This window comes from Bos indicus, chromosome 2 (genome assembly GCF_029378745.1).
Source record: "Bos indicus isolate NIAB-ARS_2022 breed Sahiwal x Tharparkar chromosome 2, NIAB-ARS_B.indTharparkar_mat_pri_1.0, whole genome shotgun sequence".
Classification (NCBI taxonomy): domain Eukaryota; kingdom Metazoa; phylum Chordata; class Mammalia; order Artiodactyla; family Bovidae; genus Bos; species Bos indicus.
Window position 1 is genome coordinate 23357872 of NC_091761.1, and position 16834 is coordinate 23374705.

Consider the following 16834-nt stretch of genomic DNA (forward strand, 5'->3'; position numbering starts at 1 on the left):
TTATGGATAAAATGTGATCAGAACTATATATAACTACTGGGAAATGTTTGTGTTAAGGAAGAATGTCATTCAGTTCAGTTTGGTTGCTCAGTCATGTCCGACTCTTTGCGACCCCATGAACCGCAGCATGCCAGGCCTCCCTGTCCATCACCAACTCCCGGAGTCCACCCAAGCCCATGTCCATTGAGTCAGTGATGCCATCCAACCATCTCATCCTCTGTCATCCCCTTCTCCTCCTGCCATCAGTCTTTCCCAGCATCAGGGTCTTTTCAAATGAGTCAGCTCTTCACATCAGGTGGCCAAAGTATTGGAGTTTCAGCTTCAACATCAGTCCTTCCAATGAACACTGAAGGACTGATCTCCTTTAGCATGGACTGGTTGGATCTCCTTGCAGTCCAAGGAACTCTCAAGAGTCTTCTCCAACACCACGGTTCAAAAGCATCAATTCTTGGGCGCTCAGCTTTCTTTATAGTCCAACTCTCACATCCATACATGACTACTGGAAAAACCATATTCTTCACTAGACGGACCTTTGTTGACAAAGTAATGTCTCTGCTTTTGAATATGCTGTCTAGGTTGGTCATAACTTTCCTTCCAAGGAGTAAGTGTCATTTAATTTCATGGCTGCAATCACCATCTGCAGTGATTTTGGAGCCCCAAAAAATAAAGTCAGCCACTGTTTCCACTGTTTCCCCATCTATTTCCCATGAAGTGATGGGACCACATGCCATGATCTTAGTTTTCTGAATGTTGAGTTTTAAGCCAACTTTTTTACTCTCCTTTTTCACTTTCATCAAGAGGCTTTTGAGTTCCTCTTCACTTTCTGCCATAAGGGTGGTGTCATCTGCATATATGAGGTTATTGATATTTCTCCCGGCAATCTTGATTCCAGCTTGTGCTTCTTCCAGCCCAGCGTTTCTCATGATGTGCTCTGCATGTCATTATGCCAATTCAGTTCCCTGATATTTCATCTAACGGGCTTTCCTGGTGAAGAATCCACCTACCAATGCAGGTGACTCAGGTTTGATCCCTGGTTTGGGAAGACCCCCTTGAGAAGGAAATGGCAAACCCGCTCCAGTATTCTTGCTTGGAAAATCCCATGGACAGAGGAGCCAGGTGGGCGACATACAGTCCATGGGGTCACAAACAGCTGGACACGACTGAGCATCCACACTGAGCACACACACATGCATTCTATTCAACATAATAAAACTATTTCCCATTTTCATATTAATTTTTATTGTACTGATTTTCCCCCATAGGATTAGTTCTTTTCAATGAAAGTTTTACAATGAAGATTTTATATACCATTTTTTCTGTTGTTCATACCAAGTTTTACCATTATCACTTCTGCCACTGTGAGTCTTCTTTTGTGTCTTCATCTAATTATCCCAGATTTTACTGTTTTAAATTTTACTGTGAATTTTTTTTTACTGTGAATATTTTTAAACATTGCAGTTTAATTTTTATAATTTTTATGAATAATATTCAGAAATTGGTTGAAAACAATGACCAGGTTATATATATTTCTCAAGTATCTTTGGTAAGTAATCTCCAGTTCTCCTTTACATATGTAGGATTATTCAGTTATTCAGGTCAGTGCTGTAGCATTGCTGTCTAGTGACTATGCAGAGAGCAAAACATCATGCTTTGCCTGGGCAGTGCCTGGAGTAATGCTTGCCTCTTTGGTAGCAACCAGTACAGATCCAGGTGTTTCAGACTTGATCTGAAGCGTACTGAGGGTCTGCCACACCCCCACACTTACAGGTGCCTAACTCAAGGTAGAGTTTCTTAATTTGTTCCTACTATGATTTTTCCTCTTAAAGTATCCCTGGTGGTTTTTCATTGTTGTTGTTGTTTTTGCTGTTGATTGTTGTTGCTATTAACGTCAGCCTCTTGCAACTGATTTAACTTGATGGGGAAAAAAGTCCTCTTAATCCTTGTTCTGTTCTTCACTTACATTCATCTTGCAACATGGCAAGCAATTTTGGATGAATAAGCATCATTAGGAAAAAAAATAACATCCACCCTTATTATTTCTTTAATAATAAGAATAATTTCTTTCAACCAAGAAGCAGACCACAGATGTTCGTATTTTGGTTTTGACTAGGAGCATTGAGGTGACAGGAATTTTTTCATGAGATCTTTTGAGGTGGTCAATTTTGTACAGTGTTGGAATGACCTCTTTGTGATTAGCTACTGCACTAACTAGGAATGAGGTCATTGAGTCATTTTACTACCAGGTAGGATTCTCCAATGAATAGCCCAGGAAAGCAAGGGAAAAAGCATGAAACAAGCAATTATTGGCATAACACCTTTTAAACTAGAGTCTTAAATAATTCCCCAGAATGAACCTTTTGTTTAATAATTAAATCCATACTCCATGTTCCATCAGAGTGACCTAGTTTAGATTGCATTTAGCTACTTATCCAAAAATCCTAATCAAAGAAAGTATTTTATTGCTTATTTAGAAGCAGCATGCTATGAAGATAACATACTTTGTATTAGCCCTCTTAAAAAAATTAAACATGAACAAAGGACAAAGGGAAAAATAACTGAAAACAGATGTGGTTGATATAAGCTTCATGAGAAAGGATTACAGTCGAACTTAAATCCTTGGAGAAGTTGGTCATCCACAGTGGAAAAGAGGACCTCAGTGCCTAATGTCACACTTTTGCTTGTAAATGCAGGTGTTAAACAATAAGAATTATACAGTTGAATTGTTGGATTGATGGTTAGGTCACAACTTTCCACACAGGTGAAGTTGTTTCCTATAACTTAGATTTTGTGGTGGTGGTGGTTTAGTTTCTAAGTTGTGTCCAACTCTTGCAACCCTATGGACTGTAACCTGCCAGGCTCCTCTATCCATGGGATTCTTTAATGCTGCCCAAACCAACCCCAGGCCCCAAGGACCGTATTAGAGCAGGGCAATTACTCCAGGAATATATGCATGTACTCGATGACTGGTTTCTATTAAAAGAGAATCACCCCCAACACTGGCAATTCCCCAGAATCAGATTTCTACAGAGCACTGAGAATTCTATGCAGGGCAAAGAACAGTTGATATTCAGAGCTAGTGAATGTTGAACAGAAACTCAGAATGTACTGAAAATAACATTTATTCATTTGACATATAGTACATTTGTTGCCACCAGGCTTTTTTGATTTGTAAAAATATGTAGGATTTCCCAAGCCAGATTCCACAATGCCTGTCCTAAACTGTGGTCAGCTTCCTCCCACCCATACCATTCACCTCTTTACCCCGAGCTGCTTATAGCTTTCTTGCTACAAGGATGGTATTTACTGTCTTGCTCTAACAAGGACGATAGTAATTTTAAATTTCTCTGACTTTTAGCTTGTGATGTTATCATTCTGTTCTGTGTCTGTTTTCTTTTAGATTTTAGAGTTCTGACATCCCAAGAGGACTTTACAGACCTTTGTTTTCCCCTCTTGGCTCCTCCTTTGGCAAAATATAGAAAATAATATTTGATTGCAGTCCCTGGGAGCTTTAGGAAAGAAACAACCACAAATCTCCTAAGCAGTTTAGATTTCTGGTTTCTGATGAGTCTCATGGAATGATATGTGGCATTATGATCAAGTCCAATAACCTTTTTTATTGCCTAAAAATGGCAAGCCAAGTCAATTCAGCTCTGACTAAGATAAAAACCCAAATGACTTACTAAAATAAATACTAACCGGCTGTGTGGAGATTGGGCAAGGCAAGTGAGGCACTTGCCTTGGATACAAAATTTAAGGAAGCATTAAAAAAGCCCCACCTGAGTAATCAAAATAAATGATATTTTAATGCAATATTTTTTAAAGAGAAAATTAATGCAAAGAATACATGATGAACAAAATATTAATATAAGATTTTTAAATAAAGACAGGACCAGTAACAGAGTCTTGCCAAGCCATATTGGAGCCTTAGACAAAAGGAAAAACCAGTAATACTGATCCTGTCTTTCTCCAGAATCTCGATTTTTTTTGTTTATCATTAATTTTTTGCATTAATTTTCATTTATTTAAATATTTCACTAGAATATTATTTAAGTATTGCACTAGAATATTATTAATCTTGATTATTGAGCTTTCAATTCCCCCTTAAATTTTGCACCCAAGATGAGTGCCCTATTTAAGCTAAGTTTCTGCATTTAAGTTCACCCTAGTCCAGGCCCTGCTAATCACAAAAGCAGTGGCTAGGGTAATACAGTGGTATATTCCCTTCTCTAAAGATGGTAATTCAGGGGAATAAAATATATATAGTTATGTTTTAAGTCCAGTTACTTACAATGGACAACCAACATCCACAATTTTGGCCTTGTTTTGGCTATAGGCTCTCTTAGAAGGTGTTTTCTAACCCCCTGGAAGGGAAACATTGTCTTTTGTTAATTCTATCTGAAGGCAGCACATTATCAAAATCCATTACATTGAAAACAAAATACTAAGAAAAGCTTGACTAGTTCAATTCATCAAAAGTTTCTCCTTCCTCGGAAGTTTCCTCTGGGTCTTTCCCTGTTGCTCTTGGCAGGGGAGGGCCTGTGGGGTTTCTTGCGGTACTCCACCTTTGTCCATCCCCCTTCACTGACTTTGCTCTCCTCCTCATTGGCTCGTGAGTCCATGTCAGTGCACAAAGGCATCCCTGGGATGGTCCTGGGTTGATGGGAGGCATCCGGGCTTCTCTTGAAGTCAGGTGACTGGTGAGCATTGAGTGCTGACCGAGAAACCCTGTAGAATTTTCCAGAATATCTTTCTCTTGAAGGAGTGGAGTGCTGACTTTTCCCACTGTGTCTTCCTCTTGGAGAAGAATTCAGTGAGTGACTAGCTCGATCATATTTGTTCCTGCTTCTACCAGAGTATTGCCCCCTCTCTAAAGAGCTGTCAGTATTAACACTGGAAAAGCCACTATCCCTGGAGTTAAGATGCAGAGAAGAGAAGTTTTTGGTCAGTCCGTACTGAGTAGGAGAGGAGCTTCTGGACTGGTTTATAGGTGTAATCTGTTGATACTTAATGGGCACCTGGGTCCGCCTCACCGCAGCTGCATAGGAGTCCTGGTCATTGAAATAGGGGAAGAATTGGGACGCCAGGATGGGGTTGCTCTGGGAGCGCTGTAGGGAAGTGTTAGATGCAATCTGCCGCATCCTCAGAGTATCCAGCCACTGGCAATCAGCGTCTGTGGAAGAAATGGAAATGGGCATCTTTGAAGCCACAGTAAAGCTGCATGCCTAATTCATAAGACTGTCTCACAAAATTTCAAACCTCTTAGGGAAGCTCTAAGCATTACCATTCATAATTCTAGGCTAGGTATCAGAACATTTCCTTTATTATAAACATTTATTTAAAAAAAACAGGGGCATTTATACTTACCAAATGTATGCTATATGCTGGCACTCTTCCAAAGGCTTTTCTTACAGTATATCATTTAATTTCCCTGACATCTTCTTAGAAACCATGCTCAGTCACTCAATCATGTCTGACTCTTTGTGACCCCATGGACTGTGGCCTGCCAAACTCCTCAGTCCATGGGATTCTCCAGGCAAGAATACTGGAAGAAGGTTGCCATTTCCTCCTCCAAGGGATCTTCCCCATCCAGGGATCAAACTTGCGTCTCCTGTGGCTCCTGCATTGGCAGGGAGATTCTTTACCACTGAGCCAGGTCAATACTAATAATATCATTCTATAATGGAGGAGACTGATGCTTGAGAGGTGAAGTGACCAGACCCATGTTCACTCAGCTAATACTGCATCTAAATTCTATCTTCTTCTCAACTTAGCCATGTTGTCACTTCTAGAAATTACTGTTTAAGTGTCTTTGGATGGCAGGGGCATGTTTAGTCAACAAAAGGCTTTTTGCTAACCAGAACTTTTAAATACTCAAGAACACTAAATGCAGATAAAAGAGATTGGGTTCTAATGGTTGAGACAGCTAGAGATTGGAAGAAAGACAATTTATATCTCCAGAGGAGAGATTCCTGAGGTTCAGGAATAAGAAGTTTTCTGCCTGAAAAATGAAGCTTTGTGGCAAACAGGAAGAAGTTACAGTAAAAGAAAATGCTTAATTAACAGCCACTTAGTAAACTATATACTTTATGAATAAGCAAGTTCCTCCCACCTTGGATCTTCTCTGTCTTCCCTAGGGCCTGCATTGCCCACATCCCAAGTTCCCTGGCATCCTCCCTGAGCCCTGCTTGTGCCAGCGAGGCTCCTGGAGAGGAACAGAGTGTGCCCACTCCCTCTGCCAGCATCAATGCCTCGTGCCTCTCAGGTGAGGGGTGCATCCAGACATAGGCATCCTCCTGTGTTCAGGCTCACAGGCTTCAGCCAACCATCACATGCTTCTTTCCCTTCACTTGGACCTCCCCGAAATCTTAGCTTCCAACAGAATGCCAATCTTGTTCAGTGTCCAACCCCCTACACAGAGCCATGTGCACTGGGAAAGCTGATCACATCCAGCCCTAAGGCAGACTTCGATTAGTCCAAGCCATACATATGATACCATGGTTAAGAATGAACAAGGTGCTCAGCTCTGGCCAAAACGACCTGAAAGGCAGTCTGCAAAGGGGTCTCTAAGCAAGTCTTTCTCCCTCCCAAGCATGAGAACAGAGAAGGGATTGACCTCTTATTTCCTGTGGGCGTTACCATATCTTTATACAATGACTGTGAATGTGAGAGGAGTTAGGCTGAGGACCAAGGCAACCTGTTAAGGATGGCAGAGTAGAAACCAGGCAAGGCTCATTTCTCATCCTTAACATGGTTGAGCGCCTTATCTTACTGTACCTGGAGCCGGGCCTTCCTCTGGACTTTTTGTGATGGAAGATGGTAAATTTTAGTATAGTTAAAACCCATGGTTTAAGAACTTTAGAATGAGAAAGAAAAATAACCCAATCAACCATGCTGACAGAGCAAAGCAGGTCTAGCATGCTGTCAAATAATTTGTTGCTGGGTTTAGAATACTGCCCAGGATCCTGGGGCCCCTGGCCAGTGGGCATTTAGAGCACCTGGTGTGCCTGGGAAGCCGGTCCGCACGGCGGAGGACACAGAAGTTGGGCTCTCGTAACTCGGCGACAGTAGCCATCAGGGCGCTTTGTTGCCATGCCACCGAAGAACCTTCTGTTATGACTTCTCAGGGATATTTTCTTTTCTTTTTTTTTTTTTAAAGAGTTTATTTCTATTACAATGTAGCAAGTGAGGGATTTAAACTGCTGTGTTGGTTAGATCATGGAAGGACACACACTTGAACCCTGATTAATTATTGTTGTTTAATTGCTAAGTCGAGTCTGACTCTTTTGCGACCCCATGGTCCATAGCCCACCAGGCTCCTCTGTTCATGGGGTTTCCTAGGCAAGAACACTGGAGTGGGTTGCCATCTCCTTCTCCATCAAAGGTATTTTCTTATTGGGAAAAAGAGGCATTGGTCAGAAAACATGTGTTTTTGGTTTGTTGGGAAGGTATGTTTCTCATGGCAAAAGGTGATTTGCACAGGGGTTTATGTATCCATCTCCAGAGTGTTTGTTAGCCTGAGTCTGGGTTGTATTAGAGTTTCTGGGTCTGCAAAGGTGAAGGTCAGAACTTTTCCCCTGAGGCTAGCAAATAACGACCAGTTCATCAACAAGGCAGCCTGTCTTACTCTAAGTCATGTCTAAATGGCTTCTTTATAGTATCTGTAATTATTATCACCACTACCCAGCATATGCATTTCATGTTTCTCTTTCTCTCTCCTCCTTTCCTTTCTTCCTCCCTTACTTTTATCAACCCCTGACCCCCGGCCCTCTCTCTTGCTTGCCCTGTCATTCTTTTGCTTTGATGGATCTGTGGTGTTAAGGACTCAAGAGGTTGCCCCAGTGACAGCAGTGACTTCCTAGGAATGTGTGCTGGACATGGAAGACAATTCTTATCTTTATCTACAGTCTTGGAAACTAAATATATATGTATATAAATATACATACATATTTTTCAATAGGACATAATCATTAATTTTTATCTTCTCTGATAGTTACTTGAATATGGAACTGTATTATAATATGTTCTTATTTCCAAGCCCATAATTTCTACTTTCCATATAATCTGTGTATAAAGCCAATAAGGACTTCCCTGATGGCTCAAACGGTAAAGCGTCTGTCTACAATGTGGGAGACCTGGGTTTGATCCCTGGGTCGGGAAGATCCCCTGGAGAAGGAAATGGCAATCCACTCCAGTACTATTGCCTGGAAAATCCCATGGACAGAGGAGCCTGGTAGGCTACAGTCCATGGGGTCGCAAAGAGTCGGACACGACTGAGCCAATATTCTAAAAATAGGAGGAAGTATGATATTAGAGGGCTTCCCCAGTGGCTCAGCGGTAAAAAATCTGCCTGTAATGCAGGACCTGCAGGAGACACAGGTTCAACCCCTGGGTCAAGGAGATCCCCTGGAGGAAGGCATGGCAACCCACTCTGGTACTCTTGCCTGGAGAATCGCATGGACAGAGCAGCCTGGCGGGCTGTATATAGTCCATAAGGTCACAAAGAATCAGACACAACTGAATCGACTTAGCACGCATGCATGCATGATATTAGAAATCTCTATGGGAGGAACTTCCCTGGTGGTCCAGTGGCTAAGACTCTGCTCCCAGTGCAGGGTGCTCAGGTTTGATCCCTGGTCGGGAAGCTAGATCTCACACGCTGCAACTAGGAGTTCAAATGCCTGAACTGAAAGATCCCGCATGCCGCAACTAAGATCCAACGCAGCTAAATAAGTAAATAAGGATTCCCTAACCCAGTGGTTAGGATTCTACTCTTCCACTGTAGGGGACCTAGGTTCGATCCCTGGTTGGGGAACTAAGATCCTGCAAGCTGTACACACAGCAAAAAAAAAAAAAAAAAAAATCTATATAAACTTACAGACTGGTCCTTATTCCTGATGTGAGACTTTTGACATTTCCACTTTGGAACCTGTCTAGAGCACAACTAACTTACTTGAGTCAGACCTGCTCCCAGGGGTGCCCTCTGAGTTGGGGAATAACGTTTGAATGGCAAGCTGGACGGCCTTCACTTCATCCTGAGGTTTCATTCTACTCCACTGAATCGAATGGATGTGTTTAGTGCTTTTTGGAGTTCTAACATCGCTCTGTGGAATAAAAAAAAAATAGGGAGAGAAACACACAACCGGATATATGCATGCTTATAAAACAGGGAAGAAAATCAGGTTATCATTATCTGTTCAAGGTAACTCTTTAGAACGCTGTCATAAGGCATGAGGTAAAATATTTGCACTGTTTGCCTCAATATGGTAATATGGTTAAAATAAAAAAATTTAACTCCTTTATTCCTTAGTGGACTACAGTAGTTTAAAAAGGTGGTTGTCTTCTCTAAGAATTTGTTGGTAAATCTCAACTTACCTCTTTGTTTAATGAGTAATGAAATACAATGTCTTATGTTTATAGTAGTTGAAAACAGATATTTTGCTGAATAAATAAAATCTGACCACTATTTTGCTCAGGACTGCCTGCGGTCATTGGGGTAACTGGTTAAGTATGGGTAGGTTGGTGGGCCCAGTTACCCCTTCATTACCATGTGCCACAAATCAGACAAGACTGAAGAACCTCTCAGGATTTGATAAGGTTATGAAAATATATATTTTTTAAAAAGCCCTGAAGTGACTGTTACCAACACAATTATCACATCATCCTGGAGTCTGAGGAGGAGAAGAGGAGGAGGCAGGGGAGAGAGAAAGAGAAGAGAAGAATTTGGTGAGGCGTGTCTCCAGAGCTAAGGCAGGCAGAGATGAAAACTGGCTGTTATTACTGTCCACTTACTAAAAAGAGAGCTTTTCCTTGGTACTGGGGAGTGGTCAACAGGCTCTAGATTCCCAGGTTCCCAGTTCCTCAAGACCAGTCGACTTCTTTTATTTAGGTCTGTGCCCTGCGAGCCACTCTTTGACAATTAAGGCTGTTTCTCAGTGCCTCCTTCCTACAGGCATGTACCCTGGCTGGGGAGGATAAATCATTGCCTGTCATCCTAACTGACTTCCAATATTGGGTCATCCTGAATAAGTGGACTGGCCAGGCTTTGGACTTCTCATATTAAAAATGCTAATCCGTGGCAGCTCAGAAGACCATCACTATGCAACAGCATAGGAAGTCCATTCGAGGCTGACTTCCCTCATCTTACTGTTGGGAAGGGAATGGCTAGAACAGCCAAGGAAGGCTGGAAACTATTCACACTCGGAGGAACTTGGTGACCCCACGGATTCTCATTGACCACCCCAAACCTTGGGACCACCCTTCATCTCTCTGAGCCAGTTTTTTCCCTAGCTGCCACATGACGATAGTGCTCCTTACCTTTGAGTATTTGCACAAGGTTACTGAAATAACACAGGTGTGAGTTCCTCTTACAGTGTCTGCTGCTGCTGCTGCTAAGTCGCTTCAGTCGTGTCCGACTCTGTGCGACCCCATAGACGGCAGCCCACCAGGCTCCCCCGTCCCTGGGATTCTCCAGGCAAGAGTACTGGAGTGGGGTGCCATTGCCTTCTCCGCTTACAGTGTCTAGGTCCTGGTAAATCCTTGCTAAATGTTTCTTAGATGAATAAGGGACTGAATGAATGAAAGGCATGTCCTACTGAGGGTAGCTGCATACTAACTACATACTACATATATACTAGTGAGGGTAGCTGCGTACTAACTACATTCATACTAACCATATCTCCACATGTGCCAAGACTCTGCTATAACTATTTCCCTCCATCCCATTCCCAGGTAGAGAAAACTACCTTGTGAAGCAGATTGTTCCACCACCATGAAGATCTTGCTCTTTTCAAAAACATAATTAGATCATTTAAAGCAGCAGAATACTTAAAACACCCCCCATGGCGTTTACAGTGAGTCCAAACTCCTCACCTCGGCCCCAGGAGGCTCTATGCTTGGCCCCGCCCACCTCTCTAGCCTTGTCATGTCCTCTGTGCTTCAAACTTTTGTTTTTGCCCTTCCTCTGCTGTTCCCTGCTGCCTCACACTGAGAAAAAGGGTCTTTCCTGACCACTGAATCTAATGCCCAGAGTCTCACTATTTTCTGGTTCTCACTTATCACTCTGACATTACTAATTTATTTATTATCTTTAGCCCTCCACTGGAGTATATATAAACCTTGAGAGAGTATAGACTTAGATTTAGTCCACCCTAGTCACAGAATGATAGCATCACCTATTCAACAGACAAGAATTTGAGCAAACTCTGTGAGACAGTAGAGGACAGAGGAGCCTGGTGTGCTGCAGTCTATGGGGTCACAAAGAGTCAGACATGACTTAGCGACTAAACAAACAAATCACAGAATGGTACCTGTTGGTAGGCACTTGCTAAATATATGAATTTTAGTTTTAATAGCACCTATTTCTAAAATATTTGTTTTTCTAAAGCAAATATTTCTAAAATATTTGTTTGTACATTTTTCAATTTTTTTCATATATTAAATATATGGAATCTGGTTTTGATGGTAGTAATAGAGGTTGTACCCTGTCCTTGTGAAGAATCACTCACTGATCTACCCTCACCGTTAAACTCGAAGCACCAAGAAGGCAGAGCTTTGTTTAGGTCACTGTTCCATATCCCTAGTGTGTCGCACATGCATACATTTGTATTGAGAAGGTGCTCAATCATTATCTGATGAATGAATTATACTTCAATCTCTAGGTAAGCACCCTGTTCTCCTTCCTTTCGTTACTTTGTTAGAATAATTATATTGATCTTCCTATATTCATGGTGGTTAAATAGCTTCTCTTCCAATAAACGCTAAACACCCTGAGGCAGCAAATAAAAACCCCTTTGGAGAAACTGATGGTGAAGCCAACGGCCTTGCCCCCTCTCCCCTACCCCTTACCCAGGCTTACCTCATATGTGACAGTGCATTCTACAGTCTGATTTTCCACGATGCCTACAATCCACTTCTCCATTACAAATGGGGGCTGAAAAATAGAAGTTAGAAAGGTGTAGTGCTACAGTATGGGCTTCCCTGATGGCGCAGCAGTAAAGCAGCAGCCTGCAATGCAGGAGACACAGGTTCAATCCCTGGGTCAGGAAGATCCCCTGGAGAAGGAAACAGCTACTCACTCCAGTCTTCTTGCCTAGGAAATCCCATGGACAGAGGAGCCTGGCGGGCTACAGTCCGTGGGGTCACAGAGGTCAGACATGACTTAGAGACTAAACAGCAACAACAACTGCCTTAATACAGCCTGCCCTGCTACAGCGTAGGTTTCTTGGAGGCCAGTCATGCTGTACACAATTGGCAAATAGGGTGTGATGTCAGGCTATCATGAACGCCACTATGTCAGATTATTAGAAAAGCCCTCTTTGTTCCCATGTGATTACTCACAACATGCTAACGTCTGATCTTTGGGGGTTTGGTTTTTATAAGACATCCTTTTATATGTTTGTAAACAGCTAATCTTGTCTCCCACAATCTTCTCTTTTCTCATGCATCGCTCAGTTGTATCATTAGATCATTAACTCATGCTAATATCTGGGAGACTTCTCAGAAAGCTCTTTCACAATTAAGAAAAATCCTTAACAATCTAAGAAGACCCTAAAGTGCTTTTTCTTTTTTTTTTTTTAATTTTATTTTATTTTTAAACTTTACATAATTGTATTAGTTTTGCCAAATATCAAAATGAATCCCCCACAGGTATACATGTGTTCCCTTTTTCTGAGTGCAGGCAGTGGCTGGTTTAGAGGTTTCATAACCACTCTGCTATCTGGTTATATCAGGATACCCAGCAACGTTGTGGGCACAAATGAAACTGGGGGTGGGTGGGTCATTTCCTGACTACATTAAGATAAATGAGTAATGAAGAAGCCTATGCTTTGGGTCCTATTTTAAGTGAGATGAAAGTGGTCTTTATTAGAGGTGAATCTCCACTCTCTTCCCACCCCCCAGCTCGTCATTCCAGATTTAAGGTTGCAAATGACTGGCTGACCATGAAATGGGTACAAAGCAAATTTGGTAGAGATTTAACTGAGCTTTTTTTTTTTTTTAAACATGAGAAAACAAAGAGAAGTTTACTAACATTTATACCTCATGTATACACGGGAGATACCCAGGGAAAATGAGTAATTCAAAGAATTTAGGATTAAATGCCATGTTTATAGAGGAAAGGGAAGAGGGAGACATAGGCCTCTTGGAGGAGAGAGATTGACTTTTAGGAAAGACTATGGGCCCTTAGAGGAACAGATGGGAGGCAGGAGAGTTAGTGACAAAGCTTGTCTAGGTGTGGAGCCAACTTCTAGTCTCTTCTGGGACAAGAATCAATCTTGGTATTTTTTCTTTCCTTAATTAGGATTTTTTATTGTTTCTGTTGATGTTGAAAAGTCCTACAGATTTTGAATGGTCCAGCCCAGTCCTATTTTCTCCCAGAAGCCTTGTAAATGTTGGTGCATGATTTTGCAGAAGATACAGTTCCTCTGGAATGCATATATAGCCTTAGAGCAGAAACGCCTATGTTTAGTTTTATAACTCCACCCTGTTATTTTTGCTCTGAGTGACTTCCTTCCGTTAGCAGGCAGTGACTTGCTTCTCAGTGACACTGAAGCCACAAACAACCGGTAGCAACCAGAGACAGCACAGGTGGGGAGGAAAGAGAAAGTGTAGGTGTGTCCAGGCTCCCAGACACCAAAACACAGTCTGTCCCAACAGAATAAGGGAAAGGTGAAAGCAGATCATAACCTTTACAGATAAATGACATAACTTCCAGTACACAGGGGCAATCCAACAAAGAATATCAAGTCAATCTACTTGATGCATATGCTTGTAAATTAAAAGTGAAAGTGTTAGTTGCTCAGTCATGTTTGACTCCTTTGCCACTCCACGGACTATAGCCCGCCAGGCTCCTCTGTCCATGGAATTCTCCAGGCAAGAATACTGGAGTGGGTTGCCATTTCCTTCTCCAGGGGATCTTCCCAACCCGGGGATTGAACCTTGGTTTCTTTCATTGCAGGTGGATTTTTCACACGTGAATGGTTAGCAATCTCGTGCCTGGGAAGGGAACACATTTGCAAGTCTAATGCTGGGGATTTGAAGGCTTTTTTCACTTCCCCCACTTGTGTCTGCACCCTGTCTTGTTGCTGCCAGCCTCATTTTCTTCCCTGAAACCGAATAAGCAGTCGATCGTGTAGTAGATAGAGTTCATGCCTTTTATTACGTTTAGGGTAACTGTCCTGTTAACATTGTGGTTATTTAACTGAGTGGTTGACCTTCTACAATTGAAGTCTTATATGTATATTTTCAGTATGATTATTTTGAAGAGAAGCTAAGCATTTCTCTAAGTCTGTCTTCAGCATTTTAATGGGTGTGCTTCTACTATTGACCCCAGAGTAGTAAGATCCTGTCTGGTCACTCCAGGAATTCACAGGGGTGAATTCAAGGAAACCATGAAGACTGCAATATGTGCCTTTTGGATACTCTCATCCAAGTCCTTCCAGAAATTCAAAAAATCTTCTCCTGACAAGTTTTTTAAAGTTTAAAATGACCCAAAATTCAAGGTAAATATTTTCATCATTAGCATTTTCTTTTCTTTAATAAATGACAGAATATGCCTAAAGAAATGCAGAAGAAAGTTAAAAAAAAATTAAATGACACTTTTCTGTAGTACTTTTTAGTTCACACAGCATAAGTGGAATTTTAACAAAAAACTATTATGATCTCAATCTGCTAAATAAAATGTGCCTTTCAACAGCCAGCTTGAAGCTGAGCTGGTATGAACATCATGAGCACAAAAGCATACCACTGGGGTATTTTAATGTCTTTGTTTGATATCTGTGAATTCAAAAAAGCTTTTAAGCCGTAAATAGAACCCTACCTTTGTCATCTTTAAAATCTCTGCATCAGGTAGGTTAGTGTTGAATGTCACATCTTTGATGTAGGTTATTGCAATTTCATCCCCATCCATCTCCATATACATTTTCCACTTACAGTCCTGGAATTAAAAGAAAAATTATAGAATTTGAGAAAGTAAAGCAATTTTTTTTTTTAGTCTCAATGTTTTATAACACATGAAGTATTCTCAATGAAGTATTATTGGAATTTTTTTTTTTCCTTTATCAATAAAAGGACATGAAATTAGATCTCTTTCTATATCTAAATAACCCCCAGGCGGGGCAGTCTTGAGACACCATTTATCAATCTAAGTGTTCTATAATAGGAGTTGCAAACTCCACACCTTAAAGGGGCCAGGCAGATAAAAATGAGTAAAGGCAGGCAGTTAAGAGCCTTAAATTGTAACCTTTCAAAATAGACCCATTTAATTTACATGCTAAACATTGTAGGGATATTTCCCCATTGACACAAAGAAATGTGGTCTTCCCACTATTTTGAAATATAAGACTCTCCTGATCTACCTTTCACTTTCCCAGTGTTAATAATGACACAGATTCAAGAAACAGCTTCATTTCTTCTTAACAGGAAACGTGAGGCTATATGGCAATGGATAATTAGCCCAACCATTGGGGCAGGCATCAGGGGAAGGGTTCGGCTCTCTGGGATCTAAAGGATCACTGCCCTAAAGCCACCACTCATCTTCTGTTGATTGTTCCCATGTGGGAATATGAGCCTAGTCTTGATAGGTCCTTAAACGTTTCATAAAAAGTTGGATATCTGATTCTTATAAGAAACCTCTTGGTTTTTTAAATGTTAGTACGTTAATTAAATTTTCAGTAAAACGATAATGTAATGAAAAAGTGCTCTACAACATTAATCACCAGGGGAATGTAAATTAAAATCACAGTGAAATCCCACTGTACACCTATCAGGTGGCTAAGACTGAGAACATCAAATGTTGGTTGTGAGTTGGAGCTATTGGATTGTTGGTGGGAGTGTAAATGGTAAAATCACTGTTGGAAAAGTTTTGGCAATTTATTACAAAACTAACCATATATGTACTCTATGACCCACAAATTCTTCTCCTAAGTATTTACCCAAGGGAAATGAAAAAAGACTTGTTTGGTATTCTTCTGAGCAGCTGCATCATAATAGCTAAAGAAAACTGGAAACAGGCCAAGTGTTGATCAACAGGAGAATGGATGGACTGTGATATTTTCATAGAGTGGGATATTACTTAGCAATACAAAGGAATGAATTATCGATACATGCAACAACATGGATAAATCGCAAAAGCATTACAGTGAGTGAAATCTGGTACAAGAAAAAGAACAAACTAAGGCTTCAATTTACATGAATTTCTAGAATAGACAAAACCAACCTACAGTGGAAAATATTCAGAAAAGTGGTTGCTTCTGCAGATGGCAATTGACACATGAGGGGAATGTCCAAGGATGCTAATGCTCTACTGATAGAAGTTTGCATTATATTGTCGCTGTTGCTTAGTCACTAAGTTGTGACCGACTCTTTGCGACCCCATGGACTGTAGCCCATCAGGCTCCTCTGTCCATGGGATTTCCCAGACAAGAATACTAGAGTGGGTTGCCATTTCCTTCTCCAGGGGATCTGCAGGACCCAGGCTTAGAACCCACATCTCCTGCATTGGCAGGTGAATTCTTTACCACTGAGCCACCAGGGAATCTGAGCTGGGTTATAAAGGTATATGTATTTGTTAAAACTTAAGTGTGTATACTTAACATGTGGTCATTTCTTATCATACTGAAGTACTTAGGAGAAAGTATACTGATATCTACATATTACTTTAAAATGCATCAAAAAATAAGGATTGATAGATGGCTAAAAGGATAGAGAGATGTAACAAAACAAGTGGGATAAAATGCTTCTGTTTGCATCTAGGAGGTGAGTATGCAAGAATTTCTATAACATTTTTTCAACTTTGCTTTTAGAAAAATGCAGCAATAAAAATGTTGGGGGATAAACA

The 16834-nt window shown here is 41.0% G+C and overlaps 1 protein-coding gene across 3 annotated transcripts in view; it reads right to left on the reverse strand.

The window, feature by feature from the left end:
• Positions 1–3103: 3103 nt before the first annotated feature.
• Positions 3104–16834, reverse strand: part of MAP3K20 (mitogen-activated protein kinase kinase kinase 20) — a 166960-nt gene continuing 153229 nt past the window's right edge. For all 3 annotated transcript variants that reach the window (XM_070803232.1, XM_070803225.1, XM_070803230.1), the window contains exons 17-20: positions 14816–14932; positions 11855–11929; positions 8951–9101; positions 3104–5170 (exon numbers count right to left, since the gene is read on the reverse strand). In XM_070803232.1, the coding sequence (XP_070659333.1) occupies positions 4470–5170; positions 8951–9101; positions 11855–11929; positions 14816–14932 (1044 nt within the window). In that variant the 3' untranslated portion in view covers positions 3104–4469. The remainder of the gene's footprint in view (positions 5171–8950; positions 9102–11854; positions 11930–14815; positions 14933–16834) is intronic.